Below are 20,421 nucleotides of genomic sequence, written 5' to 3' on the forward strand. Positions count from 1 at the left end.
AAAATTGTATCTCTATCCAAATATCTACTCTAAGCTCTTATTGGATTTCACCCAACGGATCGAATAAAATAAGGGTTTATTAGATATCACATATCCAATTCTTTATTTATCGTATCATCCACCATATGTGTGTAACTCTCTATGCCTAATATCGAGTTGGCTATGAGTTACACCTATCAGAATTTGTTTTTATTCAATGATTTATTATCCCCATAATAATTCATTCAACTCATCGATTATGAATGCACTATGCTACTACACTATAATCGTTATATGGTATAGGGGATCTAATCCGTTGGATCTGTCTACCCTTAGTTATTGTATATCTATAGTCTCTCATTAATCTAATATCTCAGAGATCATATATCAGATATTGCACTATCAGATCCATATAAAATTTATCCAAGTCTCATTCTGATCGGTTTCTCCCAAACAACTCATTCTCTCTCACTCCGAATCTCTCGCTTATTAGATTCATAATAATTCGATCAACCCTAGCTAAGGATTTACCTGAGTGAGAACGCATGAGATATTTCTCTTATGATACTAAGAGTGGATAATCCTCTATTAAGGCTCAATTGCTCTTGTAAGGTTGTCTACCACTCCCGATGACTAGTTATGCTAAATCTGAAACCTTCATACCTATAAGTATGGTATCAAAGAATGTAATATCCGAATATGACATCTTTGGTATCTCAAGTCTAAGGACCAAATCCATAATTGAGAATACAAAATTATTATCTGACGATGAGGTATCATTAACCAACAAACATTCTGTAAGTGAATCATTCAGTGAACTCGTTATTCAATGAGCACTTGCACTATATCTCGAGTGTCCTCACATAAGTAACTATGAGACCAACTACATCTATCATATGGATGGATATATAATATATCGATCTATTTGGTTATCTTGATGTCCCTCTCGAATAACCTATGATCGAAAATATTTAGTGTCTGTGTTTATAGGGGAATTGATCTCATATCATGATCCAAGGTTATGACAATATATTCATCATCTAATATAAAGTGAGATAATAATAATAATAATAATAATAATAATAATAATAATAATAATAATAATAAGTATGCAACGTGTCACATTTGTCATCACCCATGTGATTTGCTTGTAAGGTACATATAAATAGTAGCTACTACCTCAGCCAGTATCAATAGTTCAACAACCACTAGCATTGGGCCATTGACCGAGAGAATCCCCCACTCCCCTAATCGCCAAGTTTAGTAGGTTGCCCCATCATCGCTCCTCTCCACTCCACATGAATTATAACTCACTCGATCAATTCAACAGGCAACTATCTGAGGATTCAACTCCAACAAATGAATTAACACTTGGAAGAGATGCACTGCAACTTTCACTAGTCCAGGAGTAAAGAGCATATCGACTCCACCTCAAGTTGATCACCATCTATTCATGATATCTAAAAGGAGTTGATCCCCACTAACTTTTACTTCTCATCATTAGAAAACTTTAATAGCACTACTAACCTAGTGGAGCACATCGTTACCTTCTGGACTCCGATGTTGCTATATGAAACTTTAGATGCCTTAATGTGTTGTATCATCTTGACCACCTTAAGAGGTTTGGTAATAGAGTGGTACACTCGTCTAACGTCGTTTTCTATTAGCTCATTCACTCAACTAGCAAAAGAGTTTAAGCTTCACTTCCTCGGGAATGTGGGTTTGAGTCCCACGATAACAATACTTCTCAGACTAAGACAAGATGAGGAGGAGATAATCTTGAATTTTGTCGACCGATACACCAACAAGATCTTCGGCGTGGACAATCTTTACTCCTCACTCATGATTCAATCCTTTATGATAGGACTAAAACCCTCCCACCTCTTATGGTTGTTAGTAGAAAGAACACCAATAATAGTACTTGAAGGACTTCATAGAGCCAATCATTATATTATTGCTGATACATTGGTCTCGAGTAAGCATAGGGAACCTCACAAGAGACTAAGGCAAGAGCAACCATAATCCACCCCTATCCCAAGGGCACCACCATGGAGGAGAAATGAACAACCCGACCTACCTCACTCGAGATCCAAACTAACCCATAGAACTTGACTATAATGGAATTTCTCTTGCAGATAAGAAAAAAAGGCTTAGTAAGAGACCCACAATCGATTTCGACTCTACTTAAGAAAAGAAACAAAATCAAATATTATCATTTTCACTATGATTATAACCATAATATATAGGACTATCATGATCTAACATGATAGTTTGAGGAGCTCAAATGGTAAGAACACCTTAGGGGCGATTCATCTAAAGATGTTTTGAATCATCACTTTTACCTCAAGAGTCAGTTTAAAGACAAATCAACATCATCATCAATAGTCTAACCTCAAGGGGAGATAGTACCTTGGTTCACAAAGCTTATACTAGAGCCATTATTTGAAAGCACCCCAAGACTATAGGTGACCAATAAATAACTTTTATAGAGGAAAAAATAGAATACATCCACCCAAACTATAATAATGCCTTGGTGGTCTCTGTGAGAATGGTCAGCGTCCATGTAAAGAGGGTTATGATCGATATAGGTAGCTTTGTTAATATCCTCTAAGTCGATGCTTTTCAAAAACTTGGGTTATGACCAATGACCTTACCCTTATGGCTTCCTCACTGATAGGATTCACACGCGACACAATCTCCTCTCTTGAAATTGTGACTTGACATGTTATATTTGGAGATGAGCCATACTCCAAAATAGTTATGACCAAGTTCATAGTGGTAAAATTTCTGTAGCATACAACGCTATCATAAGTTGACCTATATTGAACAAACTACATGCAATAGTATCAAACCACCACATGATGATAAAGTTCTCAACTAATATCAACATTGGTAAATTAAGGAGCAACCTAAGGGAATCCCGATAGTGCTACCTCATGACGGTCTCCTTGTATAAGAAGATTCAACCTAAGGTACTACCTGTAGACTCTCGAGATTTTGTCAAACCCGTTTACACCTAAAACCAGTGGAACCATTGATTAAAATACCCTTAGATAAGGCTCACCTCGTTCTGGTCATCAAGATGTGTGTAATGTTACTTGACGAGACATGAGTACAACTTATTAGCTTCCTCAAGAAGAACACCGAGGTGTTCGCATGATTAATAAGTGATATGCCAAGAATTAATCCGGATGTGACCTAACATTATCTAAACATCTCTCTTGGAGCTTGACCAATCAAGTAAAGGTTCCACAAATTTGCCTTCAAATGCTAGCAAGCTATTAGTAATGAAATTGACAAGCTATTAAGAGTAGGCTTCATTAGCAAGGTGCAATACTCGTAATGGCCGGCTAATATTGTACTTGTTAAAAAGTCAAATGGAAACTAGAGGATGTGTGTTGACTATATGAATTTCAACAAAGTATACTCAAAGGATAGCTATCCGCTCCCTCGGGTAGATAAACTGGTCAATGCCACCTTGGGTCATGATCTCCTCACTTTCATTGATGTATTTTTAGTGTATAACCAAATAAAAATGATACTAAAAGATTAAGAACACATATCCTTCATCACCAACAAAGACACATATTGCTACTAAGTCATGTCGTATAGACTAAAAAATGTAGGAGACAACATACCAAAGGATGATAAATAAAATCATAAAGCACAATATTGAGAGGAATATTGAAGTATATATAGATAACATGATAGTCAAGAGCAGAATGACCAACTCACACTTAGACAAACCTAGTTGAAACTTTTCAAATCTTAAAAAGATTCAACATTCATCTTAATCCAACCAAATGTATTTTCGGAGTTAGCTCACGAAAGTTTATCGGATTAATTATATACTAGAGGGGGATAGACGCAAATCCTAAAATGATACAAGCCATATTGGAAATTTGCCCACCTCGATCGATAAAAAAAGTCTAATGGTTAATGGGGCAAATGGTGACACTAAGTCGATTCCTATCTCGATTAGTTGACCTTCACCTTGGGAGAAATTCTAAATCTCTATTTTGTCGCCATTAACCTGAGCATCAGTTTCGTACTAATCCAAGACAATGCAAAAAGTCAAAGGCCTATCTATTACATTAGCCATGTTCAAAGCAGACTCGAGGAGTGATACCCATGTATAAAACGACAAGCATTTGAACTAGTTCTCGTAGTGAGAAAGTTTTGTCTATACTTTCAAGTGCATGTCATACATGTCATTATCAACCATCCACTCAAATAGGTTTAATCTCCGTTTGACATCTCAGGATGACTACCGAAATGGTCCATAGAGTCGAGTGAGTTTGATATATAATATATGCCAAGAACTATCATAAAAGCCTAGGCTCTAGCATATTTCATCTCGAAGCTGACTCCCTCACTTGAGGACGACAACCATACTCCCACACCATGGACATTATTTATTAGTGACTCAGCCACCTTAAAGATTAGTGGCGTCGATATTATCTAAAAGGGCTCAGACTAGCAGGTGCATGAGTAAGCCCTCATATTCGAATTTAAATTTTCTAACAATAAGGCTGAATACAAGACACTCCTCTCGGGACTTCAACTTGCATAGGAACTCTAAGTCTAAGAATTAAAAATGTTCAATGACTCGTAATTAGTCGTAAGCTAGGTAGAAGAAAACTATGAAGCCTGAGATACAACCATAACAAAGAACCTCACTAACATGTAAAAATTGGCTCACAGCTTCTCCCGACTCCATGTGTTTCGAATATCACGTGAAAAAAAATCAAAGTGGATGCACTTGCCCAATTAGCATCTACCCTAACTCTCGAACAAGGTTGTCTACTGGTCAAGACATTTTCCATTCGAGCTATTGAGAAGCTCGACAAGACTATGGTCAAGGAAGAACCAAACTAGATGGATGAGATCCTATTCTACAAAAAGACATGATACTCCCAACCAATCCTGCAGTGGCTTGAATAGTCAAGCACCACCAAGTATGGTATTGTCTAATCAATGGTCTCCTATATTGCAAGTTATCCAACCAACTGCTCCTCATATGCTTAAAACCCCATGAAGCTAAGATGGTGCTTACCAAGGTACATGAGAGTATATATGGAGAACACATCGATAGATGGACCCTTGCCTTCAAGGTATTTCGATAATGGTTCTACTAGCCCACACTACGCAAAGATGCAATCGCATTCACTCAAAGGTGCTACATGTGCTAGGAATTTGCTCAGATGCCATGACAACAAGCAGTCCCCTTTAGCTCGATCAATTGCGGGTGATCATTTGCTGAATGGGGTATGGACCTTCTCAGGCCCTTCCAATCGACTTTGGGTTAACGAAGGTTCCTCATCGTAGGGATCGATTATTTCGCATAGTCGGTAGATGCTAAGCCGTTAGCATTAGTAACTAAGAAACAAGTCAAGAGGTTTATATGAAAGAATATTATCACCCGTTTCGATATACCAAAGACTCTCATAACATATAACGGGACTTAGTTCTGCTAGTCATAAGTGCCCAGCAAGCCAATCACGTGAGTGATGGCACGTGTGACTTGATACAGAATCTTTTTTGCTTATTATATTTTGGCGTATATCACTTTATAACTATTGCATAAATGCATATATATTGTGATGTCCTTGGATTTGTGCAATGGGAATTGGATCGTGATGAGATCACGATAATGAGATCGATTCACCTTTAAACACATATCCTAAATAATCCCGGTCATAGGTTACTCGAGAGGGACATCGTGATAACCGGATAGATTGGTGTGCTGTATACCCGTCCATATGATGGATGCAGCTGGTCTCATAGCTGCTCGTGTAGGGACACTAGGGATACAGTACAGGTGCTCATTGGAGAATGAGTTCACTGATTGATCCGCTTACGGAATGCTGGATGGTTGATGATGCCTTATTGTCAGACAACGATTCCGTAGTCCTAGTGGTGTATCTGGTTCTTAGACTTGAGACACCAAGGATGTCCTGTATGAGTGCTCCACTCTTTGATACCAGACTTATAGGTTTGGCTGTTCCCAGATCTAGTACAGCTGGTCATTGGGAGTGGTAGTCGACCTTACGAGGGCTATTGAGTGTCGATAGAGGATCATCCACTCTCGGTATCATGAGAGGAATATCCCATGTGTTCTTGCTCAGACAAATCCCTGGCCAGGGTCATTCGGGTTGAGAGAGAAAGAGTTCTCCGGGAGAATCCGATTAGAGCGAGACTCGAGTAGAAACCGTATGGGTCTGACAGCACCATGCTCGATATACGGTCTCTGGGATATTAGATGGATGAGGGACTATAGGTACATGGTAACTGAGGACAGACAGGTCCAATGGATTGGATTCCCCTGTATCGTCTGGGGACTACGGCGTAGTGGCCTAGTACTTCCGTAGTCGATGAGTCGAGTGAATTATTACAGAGATAATAATTCACTGAGTTAGAAGGAGTTCTGACAGGTATGACTCACGGCCAGCTCGATATTGGGCCTAGAGGGTCACACACATATGGTAGGCATTGCGATGAGTAGAGGTTCGGATATGAGATATCCGACGGAGCCCTTGTCTTATTGGATGCAGATCCAATACCCACTAGGGAAAGGACCCATTAGGGTTTTGACACGGGATCTCTATAAATAGGAGGGATTCACAGCCTCATAGGCTAGAGTCTTTGCTTGCCCTTCCTATTCTCCTCTCCCTCTCCACCTCAGAGTAGGCCTGGAGTTTTGAGGAGCGTCGTCGCAACCCTGCTGTGTGGATCACCGCTAGAGAGGAGGACGCTTGACCTCCTTCACCCTCTCCTAAGGATCTGCAAGGAAACAGGGATATACGATCTCCCTAGGTAACACAATCTCTATACGCAGTTTTGTGTTTTTTGCGGATTTTGCGCACCAATCTTCGCACGACGATGAACATCTTTTTGGGAATCGGGGATTTTTGTTTTCTTGTTCTTCCGCTGCGCATATGATGTCGCCCCCTATGATTTCCTTACAAGTTCAACAACCTAAAATTCAGTAAGTTCCTAGTCCTATGAAATCCAGCTAGGATTCAACTTAGTGGCTCAATCTCAAATCAATAATTTTACCAAATTCATCAACCAATCTATCCTTAAAGGTCTTAAAAAAGCAAGTCGTCGAATCGAACGTAACCCGAGTGGATGAGTTATTAAGCATCCTATGAGCTTCTTGAATGACACCTAAGACCATACCGAAAGAATCCTCATTACCCTAGCCTTATGTACCGAGGTTGTTATGCCACTTGAGATAGTTTTCCCAACACCTCGTATTGAGAACTTTAACGAAGAATCTCTTATAAAGTAGGACTTTGAGCCAGACTCAACTTAGTCAATGAGACTTGAGTAGTTGCCTATCTGAGAATTATAAGTTATAAGAAGGTAGTGGTCAAGCTCTACGACCAAGATATTTGTCCTTTGAGAATTCGACTAGGAGATTTTGTGCTACGCAAGGCTAATATAAGTAATCAGACTCGATCCCGAGGAATGCTAGCACCAAACTAGGAAGGACCATACCGAGTCATCAAAATAATCCAAGATGAGACATATCGCCTTAGTATAATAGAATGTGGGGCATTACCAACAATATGACACATCTCCAACTTAAAGTTTTATCCTTAAGGGAACCCTCGAGTCCTATTGAGGACACTATAAGAAAACTTACAATAGATAAACCAGATCCCTACAACCAAAATTAGACATCGATCTACAAAAAGATAAACGAAAATATTACGGAGTAGCTCAACAGTGGATAAGGCCTCTGAAATAAGGCGCATGAGTTGAGAAAATTTTTACTTGTGCCAAGTAAAACCTACTATGTTAGAAGCACAAGGTGAAGTATGCCCAAGATGCATGTGTTAGGAAAACTTGTTGCACATAGAAAAGAAATATGTTATAGTGAAAGATCAAGCTAGAGAGGCGTTTGAGACACACAAGTTAACGAAAATCCAACTCACGCTATGTAAAACCTACTATGACGAAAGCACAAGGTAAAGTACGTCTTAGATGCATGAAAACTTGACCTACATAAGATAAAAAAGAAAGAAAAAAAATCAAATGACGTAATTCTAACCGTAAAAAAGCACCAAAGTATATTTTCCGAAGGGGGAAGGAATAAATGATAGGGAATATAAAATCACTAGCCATCGTTCATTACATCAATGCCACGTAAGATCAATACCCTTTTGACCATGTGTATAAGATTCCAAAAGGCAACTCGGTGAGTTGCCTCCTATGTAAAATATTTATAGAAATATTTTTAGAAGCTTCTCCTATTGAGTATTCATAGGAATATTCTTGAAAATCTAAGAGGATAACTCGAGTTGATTACGAACTATCTCCATTGTAGAATATTTACATTAATATTTATTGAAGTCCAAGGGACAGCTCGAGTTGGTTTCGAATTACCTCCCATGTATAATATTTGAATTATCTCCCTTATGAAATATTTATAGGAATATTCTCGAAAGTCTGGGATAGCTCGGGTCATTTATGAATCGTCTTCTTTGTGAAATATTCATAGGAATATTCTCGAAAATTTAGAAACATTGATTATGAATTATTTTTCTCGTGAAATCTTTATGAAATATTCTTTCTTCTTAAAGTCAGTATAAAAATATACCATTAACTCTATATTATAGGAGAGATCTCGATACTAACTTAAATGTCGAAAGGATCGACTTGATAAGCTACTTTTGACTTTTATCTTTGTGTAGGAACAAATGAGATTTCATTCTGAACGACTACTTGCATACGGATTAGACCCCCGTTGTACAAACAAAAATGTCACCAACTTTTTTTTTTCCTAGCAGGTGACCGAATGCGATTGATATTTAAAAAAAAATTATTATTATTATTATTATTATTATATTTAAGAACAAATATTAGTACTGTCTTGATGTGGGCGAGAAATGCGTGAACGGTGGCGGGGGGTTGGCTCGAACGTTCTTGTCATGTGATCGTTGGATCTCTCCTCCCTCCGTCACCTCCTCAAATCTCTCCATCATCTCTTAACGCCTCGTTAGTTAGCTCCCTCATCCCTGCTCACGCGATAAATCCTCCCCTTCTTGTCGGTCGCCGGTTCCCATTCATCACCTCCGCGTTGATCAGGGTATCACAGCCATCCCGCATTCTCGATTCCCTTTCTTCCTCCCCATCGATCGTTCTCTTGTCGGAAGAAGGCTTCCCTCTTCCCCTCCTTCCGCTCCCGATCACGTAAGCCTCTCTCTCTCTCTCTCTCTCTCTCTCCCCCGATCGATCAGTTGGTAGTTGTTTTCGAGTTCTTGCGATAGGTTTTTGGTGTTCTAGGAGCTGTGTTTTTCTTTTTTTCTGCAAAAAAATATGCCTTTTTTCGTTGTTCCTTTTCATGCAGGCCTTGCTTTTCCGTCAGATCTGGATTTGGTTCTCGTAGGGTTTTTTTGGATGACAAGGGATCTGGACCGGATCGGTTCTCGTGCTAGATTTGTGTATTACTTATGCGTTTTGTGTTTGATGAATTGCCCGACCTTAAAATGTAATGTAGTTTTGATGATTTCGTTGTTGTTCCGTGGAACCTGTGATTCGATATTCGTGGTTCTGATGACTCGAGAATCAACCTATGATTCACATCATCTTGATGGATAACCGGTTGTATTTGTTGTTCTGTTCAAGATGTACAAATTTTGGTTCCTTATTTTCGCGATTCTCGTTGGCATATCTTTTCATCGACAAATTGAAGCGTAGGTGAAACCCCTAATTGACCAAAAAATGTTCGATTTTACGTTGTCGCCAGAATATTTTACGATCACGTTTGCCGATCTCTGAGCAATTTTAGGTCTTCTTTTATTGCTGCAAATCACTTTGCAATTTAATTGCTCGATGAGCGCTTGTGATTTTGGATCTGATATGTGTAAACAACGAGCGATCTTTCTTTGGCAGAGTTTAGTTTATAGATGGCGACGTACAAACCCAAAAACATCCTGATTACAGGGGCGGCAGGCTTCATTGCGTCCCATGTTGCCAACCGCCTCGTTTGGAACTACCCCGAGTACAAGATCGTGGTTCTCGACAAGCTTGATTACTGCTCCAACCTGAAGAACCTCAACCTGTCGCGCTCCTCTCCGAACTTCAAGTTTGTCAAGGGTGATATTGGGAGCGCCGACCTCGTCAACTACCTCCTCATCACCGAGTCGATTGATACCATCATGCATTTTGCAGCCCAGACCCATGTTGATAATTCTTTTGGCAACTCCTTTGAGTTCACCAAGAACAACATATATGGCACCCACGTCCTCCTGGAGGCCTGCAAGGTCACTGGTCAGATTAAGAGGTTTATCCATGTTAGCACCGATGAGGTCTACGGAGAGACTGATGAGGACGCTGTGGTTGGCAACCACGAGGCATCTCAACTTCTGCCAACCAACCCATACTCGGCAACCAAGGCTGGGGCTGAGATGCTTGTTATGGCTTATGGAAGGTCATATGGCTTGCCTGTGATCACTACCCGAGGAAACAATGTGTATGGGCCAAATCAATTCCCTGAGAAGATGATCCCAAAATTTATTCTCTTGGCCATGAGAGGGCAGCCACTTCCAATTCACGGTGATGGCTCAAATGTGAGAAGCTATTTGTACTCTGAAGATGTTGCAGAGGCTTTTGAGGTCATCCTCCACAGAGGAGAAGTTGGGCATGTTTATAATATCGGCACAAAGAGAGAAAGGAGAGTGATTGATGTGGCGAGGGACATCTGTGCACTTTTTTCACTAGACCCAGTTAAGGTTATTCAGTTTGTGGAGAATCGACCTTTCAATGACCAGAGGTACTTTTTGGATGATCAGAAGCTGAAGAACCTGGGATGGTCGGAGCGGACTGCATGGGATGATGGACTCAAGAAGACGATGGAGTGGTATATGAGCCATCCAGATTGGTGGGGAGATGTTTCAGGAGCACTTTTACCTCATCCACGGATGTTGATGATGCCTGGTATTGAAAGACATACTGATGGGTCTGAAGAAACCAAGTCCATGTCTTCGCAGTCAACGACCACTAATAGTCAGAACCGGATGGTGGTTCCTGCTGCAAGAAGCAGCGTGGTACCTCCTAAGAAACCATATTTGAAGTTCTTGATATACGGTAGGACTGGATGGATAGGGGGCCTTCTTGGCAAGATATGCGAGAAGCAGGGGATACCATACGAGTATGGAAGGGGTCGTTTGGAAGAGCGTTCCCATCTCATACTTGACATTCAGAATGTGAAGCCAACTCATGTTTTCAATGCTGCTGGTGTGACTGGTAGACCTAATGTTGACTGGTGCGAATCTCATAAGCAGGAGACAATTCGCACGAATGTTGTGGGAACTCTGAATTTGGCAGATGTCTGTAGGGATCATGACCTGTTACTAATGAATTATGCTACCGGTTGTATTTTTGAGTATGATGCTAAACATCCTGAAAGGTCGGGCATTGGATTCAAGGAGGAAGACAAGCCAAACTTTATTGGATCCTTCTATTCAAAAACTAAAGCAATGGTACTTTTTGTTGCATTTAAAGAAATTATCTTTTCAAACTTATGTTATTTTGTGTATTCTTAAAAGCTAACAAATTAGTTATTGTTGGGCCATGATGCAGGTTGAAGAGCTTTTGAGGGAATATGAGAATGTCTGTACCCTTAGAGTTCGAATGCCAATATCTTCTGATCTTAGCAATCCACGTAACTTCATTACCAAAATCGCTCGTTATGACAAAGTTGTGAACATTCCAAATAGCATGACGGTTTTAGACGAACTTCTCCCCATTTCAATTGAGATGGCAAAGAGAAATTGCAGAGGAATATGGAACTTTACCAATCCTGGTGTGGTGAGCCACAATGAGATCCTAGAGATGTACAGGAGCTACATTGATCCCAGCTTTAAGTGGACCAATTTTACAATGGAAGAACAGGCTAAAGTCATAGTTGCACCTCGAAGCAACAATGAGATGGATGCTACAAAATTAAAGAGAGAGTTTCCTGAGTTGTTGTCCATCAAAGATTCTCTCATCAAGTTTGTTTTTGAGCCAAACAAGAAGGTCCTTTCTCACTGATAGGCTTCCTCAATGTCACAGTTTCCCTAGACTTTGGAACTAAGCAGTTGACCCTTAGTATTTTAATCATTAATGTCATCCAATACTTTGCAGTATGACTATCATAATACAAACTCTGCATCAGGAATACTTTTTTTCTAGGCGGGAGGAAAAACCTGATTAATTTTATTAGGTAGTCTGCCTTGTTCTTGTTTAGGTTCTTTACAAGAGGCTAGTATTATTTGTCTTCTAAATTTGTACTGTCCACTCTATGTGGCATGTAGTAGCTTCATTCTGTTAATGCATCCATTTATTGTTTACATTCTGCATTCTATTTGTCATTTTTTTTCTTCTTCTACTTTGAGAATATTTCTATGGAATCTATCTTTTGATCTTTGTGCGCAATGGAGTCCAAATCATGGATATCCAGTTTGATTTTTTTTTTTTTATTGTGTACATTTTGTTTATTATTTTGAATCATTTTTTACTAGTTGATCCTGGTGGATTGCCAAGTAGGCATGGAGCTAATCTTCAGGAAGGCACCAAGTTGCCTTTCATTAACAGGAACTCTGTTTTGACAGAGGTTGACATTGGTTGTTCCTGTGAGATCTCAGTCGTCATCAGCACAAGCACTGACATGTCGTGATCGTGGGATTGGACGGTGGGCTACGAGGTGGAGAAGGGTGGAGTCCTGTACTGATCGTCTCCCTTCCCTTAACCTCATCCTCTGTCGAGGAGGTTGACCGACCAGTGAAGAGGGAGAGGATGGCTCGACTATCGACTATCGACTATCGACTATCGACTGTCTGACTGTCGAGGGGGAGTTATTTATTAAATTAAAGGAAATATGAATACTATCTCTAAAATATAAAAACATGAACACCTTCCAAAAAAGCTAAAAAAGAAGAGATTTTGAATAAAAAATATCCTTTTTACTATGCATTATATATATAAATAAAATCTCCATCGAAGAAGGCAACCGATGATAAATATATTGTCGAAAGAAATCTGCTGAACTTCTCAAGTTTCCCTTAGAAAATATCAGACTGGAGGAGAATGACTTCATTCCCCCGTAGTCGAGGCAGCAACAGCAATTCACACCTGACAGGTTCGTGGATGAAAGGATCGAGCCGTGTTTGGCTCTCTTTCTCGTCCCAATAAGGCTTTTAATGATGAATGAACGAACCAAGAAGTTGATCGCGCCTTTTCCAGAAGATGGCGAGAAGTGTGCGCGTGATGGGACGCACGTGCTTCGCATGTGATTGTTTAGAGGTTCCTTTCACCTCCTCAAATCTGTCCTTATCTCTTTAACCGCCTCATTAATCACCTTTCTCATCGCCGCTCCGCATTCCCCCGTTCCTTTTCTCATCGCCGCTTCGCATCCGGTGGGACTTACTCGTTCTCCTGTCGGAATAAGCCTTCCCCGTTCCTCCCTCCTCCTGCTCACCATCTCGCGTAAGCTTTTCCTCTCCCTCCCTATCCATCTGTTGTTGGTACTTGTTTTCGAGTTGTTGCGATGGGCATTGCATTGCCTTCGGATCTGCATTTGGTTCTCGTAGGGTTTTCTCGAATGACAAGGGACCTGGACCGTATCGGTTATTTTCTTGTCCATTCTGTGTTTGATGGATTGGCTGACCGTTTAATGGAATATAGATTTGATGATTTCGTTGTTGATCCGTGGAGCCTTTTTGATTCGACATTTCTGGTTCTGATGACTCGAGAACTATTCTTTGATTCACATCACATTGATAGATAACTGGTTGTATTTGTTGTTCTGTTCAAGATATATGGATTTTGGTTCCTTATTTTCGCGATTCCGGTTGGTGTATCTTTTTATCGACGAATTCAAGCGTAGGTCGAAACCCCTAATCGATCAAATGTTCGACTTTTACCTTTTCTCCAGAATATTTTACGATCCCGTTTGCCCTCTGTGAGCAATTTATGGTCTTCTTTTCTGTAATTATTGCTTCAGATTAGTTTGCAAGTTGCTTGCTGCCATGTGTGGACAATGTGCGATCTTTGTTTGGCAGAGTTCAGTCTGTAGATGGCGGCTACGTACAAACCCAAAAACATACTCATAACCGGAGCGGCAGGCTTCATTGCGTCCCATGTCGCCAACCGCCTCGTTTGTAACTACCCCCAGTACAAGATCGTTGTTCTCGACAAGCTTGATTACTGCTCCAACCTCAATAACCTCAACCCATCACGCTCATCTCCCAACTTCAAGTTTGTCGAGGATGATATTAGGAGCGCTGACCTCATCAACGACCTCCTGATCACCGAATCGATTGATACCATCATGCATTTTGCAGCCCAGACCCATGTTGATAATTCTTTTGGTAACTCCTTTGAGTTCACCAAGAACAACATCTACGGCACCCACGTTCTCCTGGATGCCTGCAACGTCACAGGTCGGGTTAGGAGGTTTATCTATGTTAGCACTGATGAGGTCTATGGAGAAACCGATGAGGATGCCACGGTTGGCAAACACGAGGGGTCTCAACTTCTGCCAACCAACCCATACTCGGCAACAAAAGCCGGGGCTGAGATGCTTGTTATGGCTTATGGAAAGTCATACGGCTTGCCTGTGATCACTACCCGAGGAAACAATGTGTATGGGCCATTTCAATTTCCGGAGAAGCTGATCCCAAAATTTATTCTTTTGGCCATGAGAGGGCAGCCACTTCTGATTTACGGTGATGGCTCCAATGCTAGAAGCTTTTTGTACTGTGAGGATGTTGCAGAGGCTTTTGATGTCATCCTCCACAAAGGAGAAGTTGGGCATGTTTATAATATCGGCACAAAGATAGAAAGGAGAGTGATTGATGTGGCGAAGGACATCTGTGCACTTTTTTCACTAGACCCAGATAAGGTCATTCAGTTTGTGGAGAATCGGCCTTTCAATGACCAGAGGTACTTTTTGGATTATCAGAAGCTGAAGAACCTGGGATGGTCGGAGCGGACTGCATGGGATGATGGACTCAAGAAGACGATGGAGTGGTATATGAGCCATCCAGATTGGTGGGGAGATGTTTCAGGAGCACTTTTGTCTCATCCACAGATGTTGATGATGCCTGGTATTGAAAGGCATATTGATGGTTCTGAAGAAACCAAGTCCATGGCTTCCCAGTCGATGACCTCTAATAGTCAGAATGGGATGGTGCTTCCTGCCTCGAAAAGCAGTGTGATGCCACCTAAGAAATCATATTTGAAGTTCTTGATCTATGGTAGAACTGGATGGATAGGGTGCCTTCTTGGCAAGATATGCGAGAAGCAGGGCATACCATATGAGTATGGAAGGGGGCGTTTGGAAGAGCGTTGCCATATCATACTGGACATTCAGAACACGAATCCAACTCATGTTTTCAATGCTGCTGGTGTGACTGGTAGACCTAATGTTGACTGGTGCGAATCTCATAAGCAGGAGACAATTCGGTCGATTGTCGTGGGAACTCTGACTTTAGCGGATGTTTGTAGGGAGCATGACCTGTTACTGATGAATTATGCTACCGGTTGTATTTTCGAGCATGATGCTAAACATCCTGAAGGGTCGGGCACTGGATTCACGGTGGAAGACAATCCAAACTTTATTGGATCCTTCTATTCGAAAACTAAAGCAATGGTAATTTTTGCCTTGCATTTAATGAAATTATCTTTTCTAACTTAATGTTTTTTTGCATATTCTTAAAAGCTAACAAATTAGTTATTGTTGGTCTGTGACACAGGTTGAAGAGCTTTTGAGGGAATATGATAATGTCTGTACCCTTAGAGTTCAAGTGCCAATATCTTCTGATCGTAGCAATCCATGTAAATTCATTACTAAAATTACTTGTTATGACAAAGTTGTGAACATTCCAAATAGCATGATGGTTTTAGATGAACTTGTCCCCATTTCAATTGAGATGGCAAAGAGAAATTGCAGAGGCGTATGGAACTTTACCAATCCTGGTGTGGCGAGCCACAATGAGATGGATTCGAAGCTGTAGAAACCCTAAACCTTAAATCCTAGAAATGTAGAAGATCTACATTGACCCCTTCTTTTAATGGATCTATTTTACACTGGAAATACAGGCTAAAGTCATAGTAGCACCTCGAAGCAATAACGAGATGGATACTACAAAATTGAAGAGTGAGTCTCCCGAGTTGTTGTCCATCAAAGATTCTCTCATCAAATGTGTTTTTGAGCCAACCATCCAGGTCCTTTCTCACTGATAAGCTTCCTCAATGTCACAGTACGACTTTCATCAATACAAACTTGATTAATGACATCATTAATGTCATCCAACACATGGCAGTATGACTATCATCATACAAACTCTGCATCAGGAATACTTATCTAAGCAGGAGGAAAAACTTGATTAATTTTATTAGGTAGTCTGTTTTGTTGTTCTTGTTTAGTTTCTTTACAAGAGACTATTATTATTTGTCCTCTAAATTTGGACTGTCCAATTTGCTAGCTACATTCTTTTTGATGCATCCATTTGTTGTTACATTCTACATTCTATTTGTCATTTTCTTCCTCTACTTTCCGAATATTTCTATGGAATCTATAATTATCTTTTGATCTCGTGCACTTTGGAGTTCGAAATGTAGTTTGATTTTTTATTTATTTATAATCGTGTGTGATCTGCTAGTTGTGGACATTTTGTTTAGTATTTTGAATTATTGTTTATTAGTTGATTCTGGTGAACATGGAACAAAGTACAGAGGATAACTATGACATGGATGGTGGGGGGGAGGATGAGGGGTGATTAAAATACTTGTTCGGGTGGGTACTTAGTTGCCTTTCATTAACAGGAAATCAGTTTTGACAAGAGGTGGATGTTATTGTTGAGATTGATCAAAGGATGTTATTTGGAAGAATGTTTAAATAATATCATTGCTCGGTGAAAACTTTTTTGGGTTTCCTAGTCGATTTGTTGAAAAAGTATTTTTCAGGGTTTCTTTAATGAGTCAACATGAGAAATGCTTGATTCACCTATGTTCATACTTTTTCAATTTCTTGTACTTTGGATGCTCTGGTGATATTTCTTCCTGTTCTGGAAGCGAATTCATGTTGGCTTATTGTATTGAATATCTTGTTACCATGGCGACAAGCTTGCTGATTGAGGTTATGGATGTTGTTGTTTCACCTGGTTGTTGATTTCTCAGTTGAAGAACTTTGTTGATACTACAACTCTAGTGTTTTCAGTCAAATGATCTATACTTTTGTTGTGCGATGTTGTTTGTCCAAGACGATTTCTACAGCTCAAGTGCTAAAATCTCTACTTATGTTGTGTGCTGATCTTTGTCCCAGATAATTTCTTCAGCTCAAGTAAATTATGTATGATTGACGAATGATAGCTGAATTTTTGTTTCCTGTATCAGCGTGCCATGTTGAACCGTTTTCTGCTGAAACACAAAACTGCTGCTGCGTCAATGGACAGACAGACAGACTTGGTTATCATCAGCCTCTGCATGAGATGGTCTCAATGGGGTCGAATTCCATCGACACATTTCCTAGTCAATATGATGTCAAACTCGGCGGAGATGGATTTGGCAGTGTCTCATATATTTTCTTTTTAAGTTTCTTTTTATTTGTTTTCATTTTTTGCTTGACACACAACGATAACAAAATCGTAAAGTCATCATAATCTTTACTCTACACGCATATATGATTTATTTTTATCTTCTTTATGTCTTATATATTTTTACTATTTTCATAATGAGAATACTGTTATCAGACATAGAATAACTACCGTTCTTTCATGTAGCAATTAGTCAAATAAACCAATGGATCAACGTGTCATAATCAAAGTCGTTCTCTTATATTTATCAAACAACCCAAAATGAATATAAAAACTACATCCTCCATATTCTATGTCCAAGAAGTCCACGCGTTTCGTGTTTTTTAAGCTTTCATGGATGAATAAAGAACACAACCAAATGTTTCTACTAACGTACATAACGTGACTTCATCGGGGATTATTCGAGTATCAGAGAGACAATAATATTTCAGTCTTAGTTTTACAGGGAGTTCATATCAAAAATTGATTCCTTCCTTTCGGTACCGAAACCTACAACGAGGAGTTGGGATACTAAACCCAAACTGACTTGGAAACCCCCAACAAAGTATTATCTATCATAACACTTCACGTTGTTACTAAATCAAGTTGACATTATTGAGTTCGAAAAATCTTCTTTTGACGTCACCATATCATCCTTCCTGTCCCAATCTGTCCGAATGAGCTGTATTCAATCCCTTTCGTGCACTTGCCATCTTCCCAAAACAGCTCCTCAGCCACTCTCTTGTTCTACCAAATGCCTTCATCATCTAAGTTCAAATTATATGTCAATGACTTGACGATTTCTTATTCATAGCTCGCACAGACTAAACCTTACATGTGAGTTTGGCGCCTGCAGGTTGAGAGATAAATTTTAAGCCTTCATATACTCTTCGATCCGATCCCTCTTTGATGAAGTAAAAAAGATGACTAAATCACAGATAGCTACCTCTTCCTCACGAGTATATATACTCTTCATGCATGCATGTCATACTTACGTAACAGTTTTCATGCTCCAATCTCTCGAAACAAGGAATAGAAAGAAAAGCAATCTCGAGCACTACATTATTATGCATCAATGAGTCTATGAAAGTGGATCTTCACAACCGTGGTCGGTGAAGAATCAGCAACAAGATAGTTCCTAACACAAGAAAGGATTCGATGAAGGGAGGTCTCTTCACTCGAAATAAATGACAAAGCTGTGGTTTATCGATCATCCTCTAACTAGAAACGTATCTACGTACGAAACTTGGGAACAGATACATTCATGATATCAATATTAGAACACTGGATTAAGCTGGAAGTCTGAAATCATGAAGTCAGCTGGACTCAGATCTTACCTGGGCATTTCATCGAGCAGAAAGAAAAAAGGAATGAAGTACAGGGTAGGAACTCAGTTCCCACGGTGATCTTGTGAGAAGAGGAAGGAAGCATGCTCATTAATGTAGCAAGCGGTATGCTTCACAAGATCACAAGATCACAAGAAGCTGAAGCGAAGCTCCTCCTCCTCTTCTTACTGCCACCGAGGACGCACGCGTCAGTCCTCAAGGAAGCCGGTCATCCGGAGCACGGAGTTCCGGACGTGCCTCAGATCCCGGCCCTTGAGCGTCCTCCCCTGGCCGGTGCACACCGAGAAGGCCGCCTTCCCCACCATCCTACCGCGAGACGCCAAGACATGCGGCGGCACCATCTCCGTCTCTCGCTCCTCGTCACCGTAATCACCGATGCTGGCCTCGCCGGTCGCAGGCACGCGCCGGGTCCTCGGGACATCCATCGGCGCGGAGGCCGTCCAAGTCCGACCCCGCGACGAGCTGCACGGTCTACTCCCCGCGTCGCTCGGCCGCTCCTCGTGGCCGTCCGGCCACACCACCTCCGACTCGTACAACTCTTCCATCACGCGGGCGGAAGGCTCGGGTCACTGCTTCTTCTTCCTCAACTCCTCCTGTGCTGGTGGTAAGAAGAGAAGAGCGAGATTGGAGTTCATCTGGTCTGGCTACCGCCATGGCCACGCGTCCAGCAGGGGGCAGAAAGCAACATAATCTTTGAGATCACCTCGTAACCTTGGACGACTTAATCTGACAAACGGTGCACACATCAAGAAGAAAAAGCTTGGGCTAGAGGATCAGCAGCAGAACCTGATGCTGACATGAGTGAACAGCCCATCAGAGGCAACCTTGATTTGGGCATCCATACGAGACCTGGTAAAGTTGGTGCAGACATGTTATGATGAGCTGACAACCAGCCGCGATTGAGCTGGCACGCGGCCACTCCACAAATAATTGCTGTCGGATTCTGAAGTCACCCACAGTGTGATGATACAAACAATGTATATATAGTATGTGCGCTCAGGTTTGAGGCACCGCCGTGACATGCTTCATGAAGAGAAAGAATATCCAGCTTGTTGCAGCCTGTCTCAAACTGGCGAAGATCGAAGCATTGGTTGGGGCACAAGTATTCCTTAACTTTGAGATCCGGTTCCCAAGTGATGGACTTCTTCTCGACCTCCCATCTCTGTCCCCCTCAGATGCCAAAGATTAAGAGAGAGAGAGAGAGAGAAGAATCACTTGCATTTGGCTTATGCGTATGAACATTTCAACCGGATCTAAACTTGACATGAATCCATATCCGATTCAATTGGGATCAATCAAGGTAAGCTTCTTCCGGGCCGGCCCACACTATCTCACTTGCCCGTGTCGTAATGGGCCGTGGATAAGCCCACTATATTAATAAAATATCTAAATATTTTTTGATATTATATAATATGATCAGCTTTGTATTTTAAATATAAATTATTTAATTAGGTACTTTTGTGAGATGTGCTTTGGTTGTGTCTCGTAATTACCGACACGAACGGCAGTCGCTCCTCGATCGGAAA

The 20,421-nt window shown here is 40.8% G+C and overlaps 3 protein-coding genes across 8 annotated transcripts; 2 read left to right on the forward strand and 1 right to left on the reverse strand.

The window, feature by feature from the left end:
• Positions 1 to 8,885: 8,885 nt before the first annotated feature.
• LOC135634267 (trifunctional UDP-glucose 4,6-dehydratase/UDP-4-keto-6-deoxy-D-glucose 3,5-epimerase/UDP-4-keto-L-rhamnose-reductase RHM1-like) lies at positions 8,886 to 12,323 on the forward strand. 2 transcript variants are annotated; one of them, XM_065144621.1, is made up of 3 exons: positions 8,886 to 9,180; positions 9,883 to 11,471; positions 11,572 to 12,323. In XM_065144621.1, exons 2-3 carry the CDS (start codon positions 9,897 to 9,899, stop codon positions 12,022 to 12,024), a joined length of 2,028 nt encoding a protein of 675 aa, XP_065000693.1. In that variant the 5' UTR covers positions 8,886 to 9,180; positions 9,883 to 9,896; the 3' UTR covers positions 12,025 to 12,323. The 2 variants fall into 2 exon arrangements, with proteins under 2 accessions (XP_065000693.1, XP_065000694.1); XM_065144622.1 differs by having other exon boundaries at positions 9,890 to 11,471.
• Positions 12,324 to 13,325: 1,002 nt separating this feature from the next.
• LOC135586855 (trifunctional UDP-glucose 4,6-dehydratase/UDP-4-keto-6-deoxy-D-glucose 3,5-epimerase/UDP-4-keto-L-rhamnose-reductase RHM1-like) lies at positions 13,326 to 17,621 on the forward strand. Of its 5 annotated transcripts, XR_010494989.1 has the most exons (4): positions 13,326 to 13,458; positions 14,034 to 15,625; positions 15,729 to 16,200; positions 17,371 to 17,621. XR_010494989.1 is itself a non-coding variant. In XM_065142800.1 (3 exons), the coding sequence occupies exons 2-3, from the start codon at positions 14,048 to 14,050 to the stop codon at positions 15,987 to 15,989; spliced, it is 1,839 nt and encodes a 612-aa protein (XP_064998872.1). In that variant the 5' UTR covers positions 13,326 to 13,458; positions 14,034 to 14,047; the 3' UTR covers positions 15,990 to 17,360. The 5 variants fall into 5 exon arrangements, 4 of the variants coding, with proteins under 4 accessions (XP_064998872.1, XP_064998873.1, XP_064998874.1 ...); XM_065142800.1 differs by lacking the exon at positions 17,371 to 17,621 and having other exon boundaries at positions 15,729 to 17,360; XM_065142801.1 differs by lacking the exon at positions 17,371 to 17,621 and having other exon boundaries at positions 13,337 to 13,458; positions 13,976 to 15,625; positions 15,729 to 17,360.
• Positions 17,622 to 19,083: 1,462 nt separating this feature from the next.
• LOC135632599 (protein S40-1-like) lies at positions 19,084 to 19,440 on the reverse strand. The gene has a single exon (XM_065141212.1). The coding sequence runs from the start codon at positions 19,438 to 19,440 to the stop codon at positions 19,084 to 19,086; it is 357 nt and encodes a 118-aa protein (XP_064997284.1).
• Between the last annotated feature and the right edge of the window lie 981 nt (positions 19,441 to 20,421).

The sequence above is a fragment of the Musa acuminata genome, chromosome BXJ3-3 (assembly GCF_036884655.1).
Source record: "Musa acuminata AAA Group cultivar baxijiao chromosome BXJ3-3, Cavendish_Baxijiao_AAA, whole genome shotgun sequence".
NCBI classification, from domain to species: domain Eukaryota; kingdom Viridiplantae; phylum Streptophyta; class Magnoliopsida; order Zingiberales; family Musaceae; genus Musa; species Musa acuminata.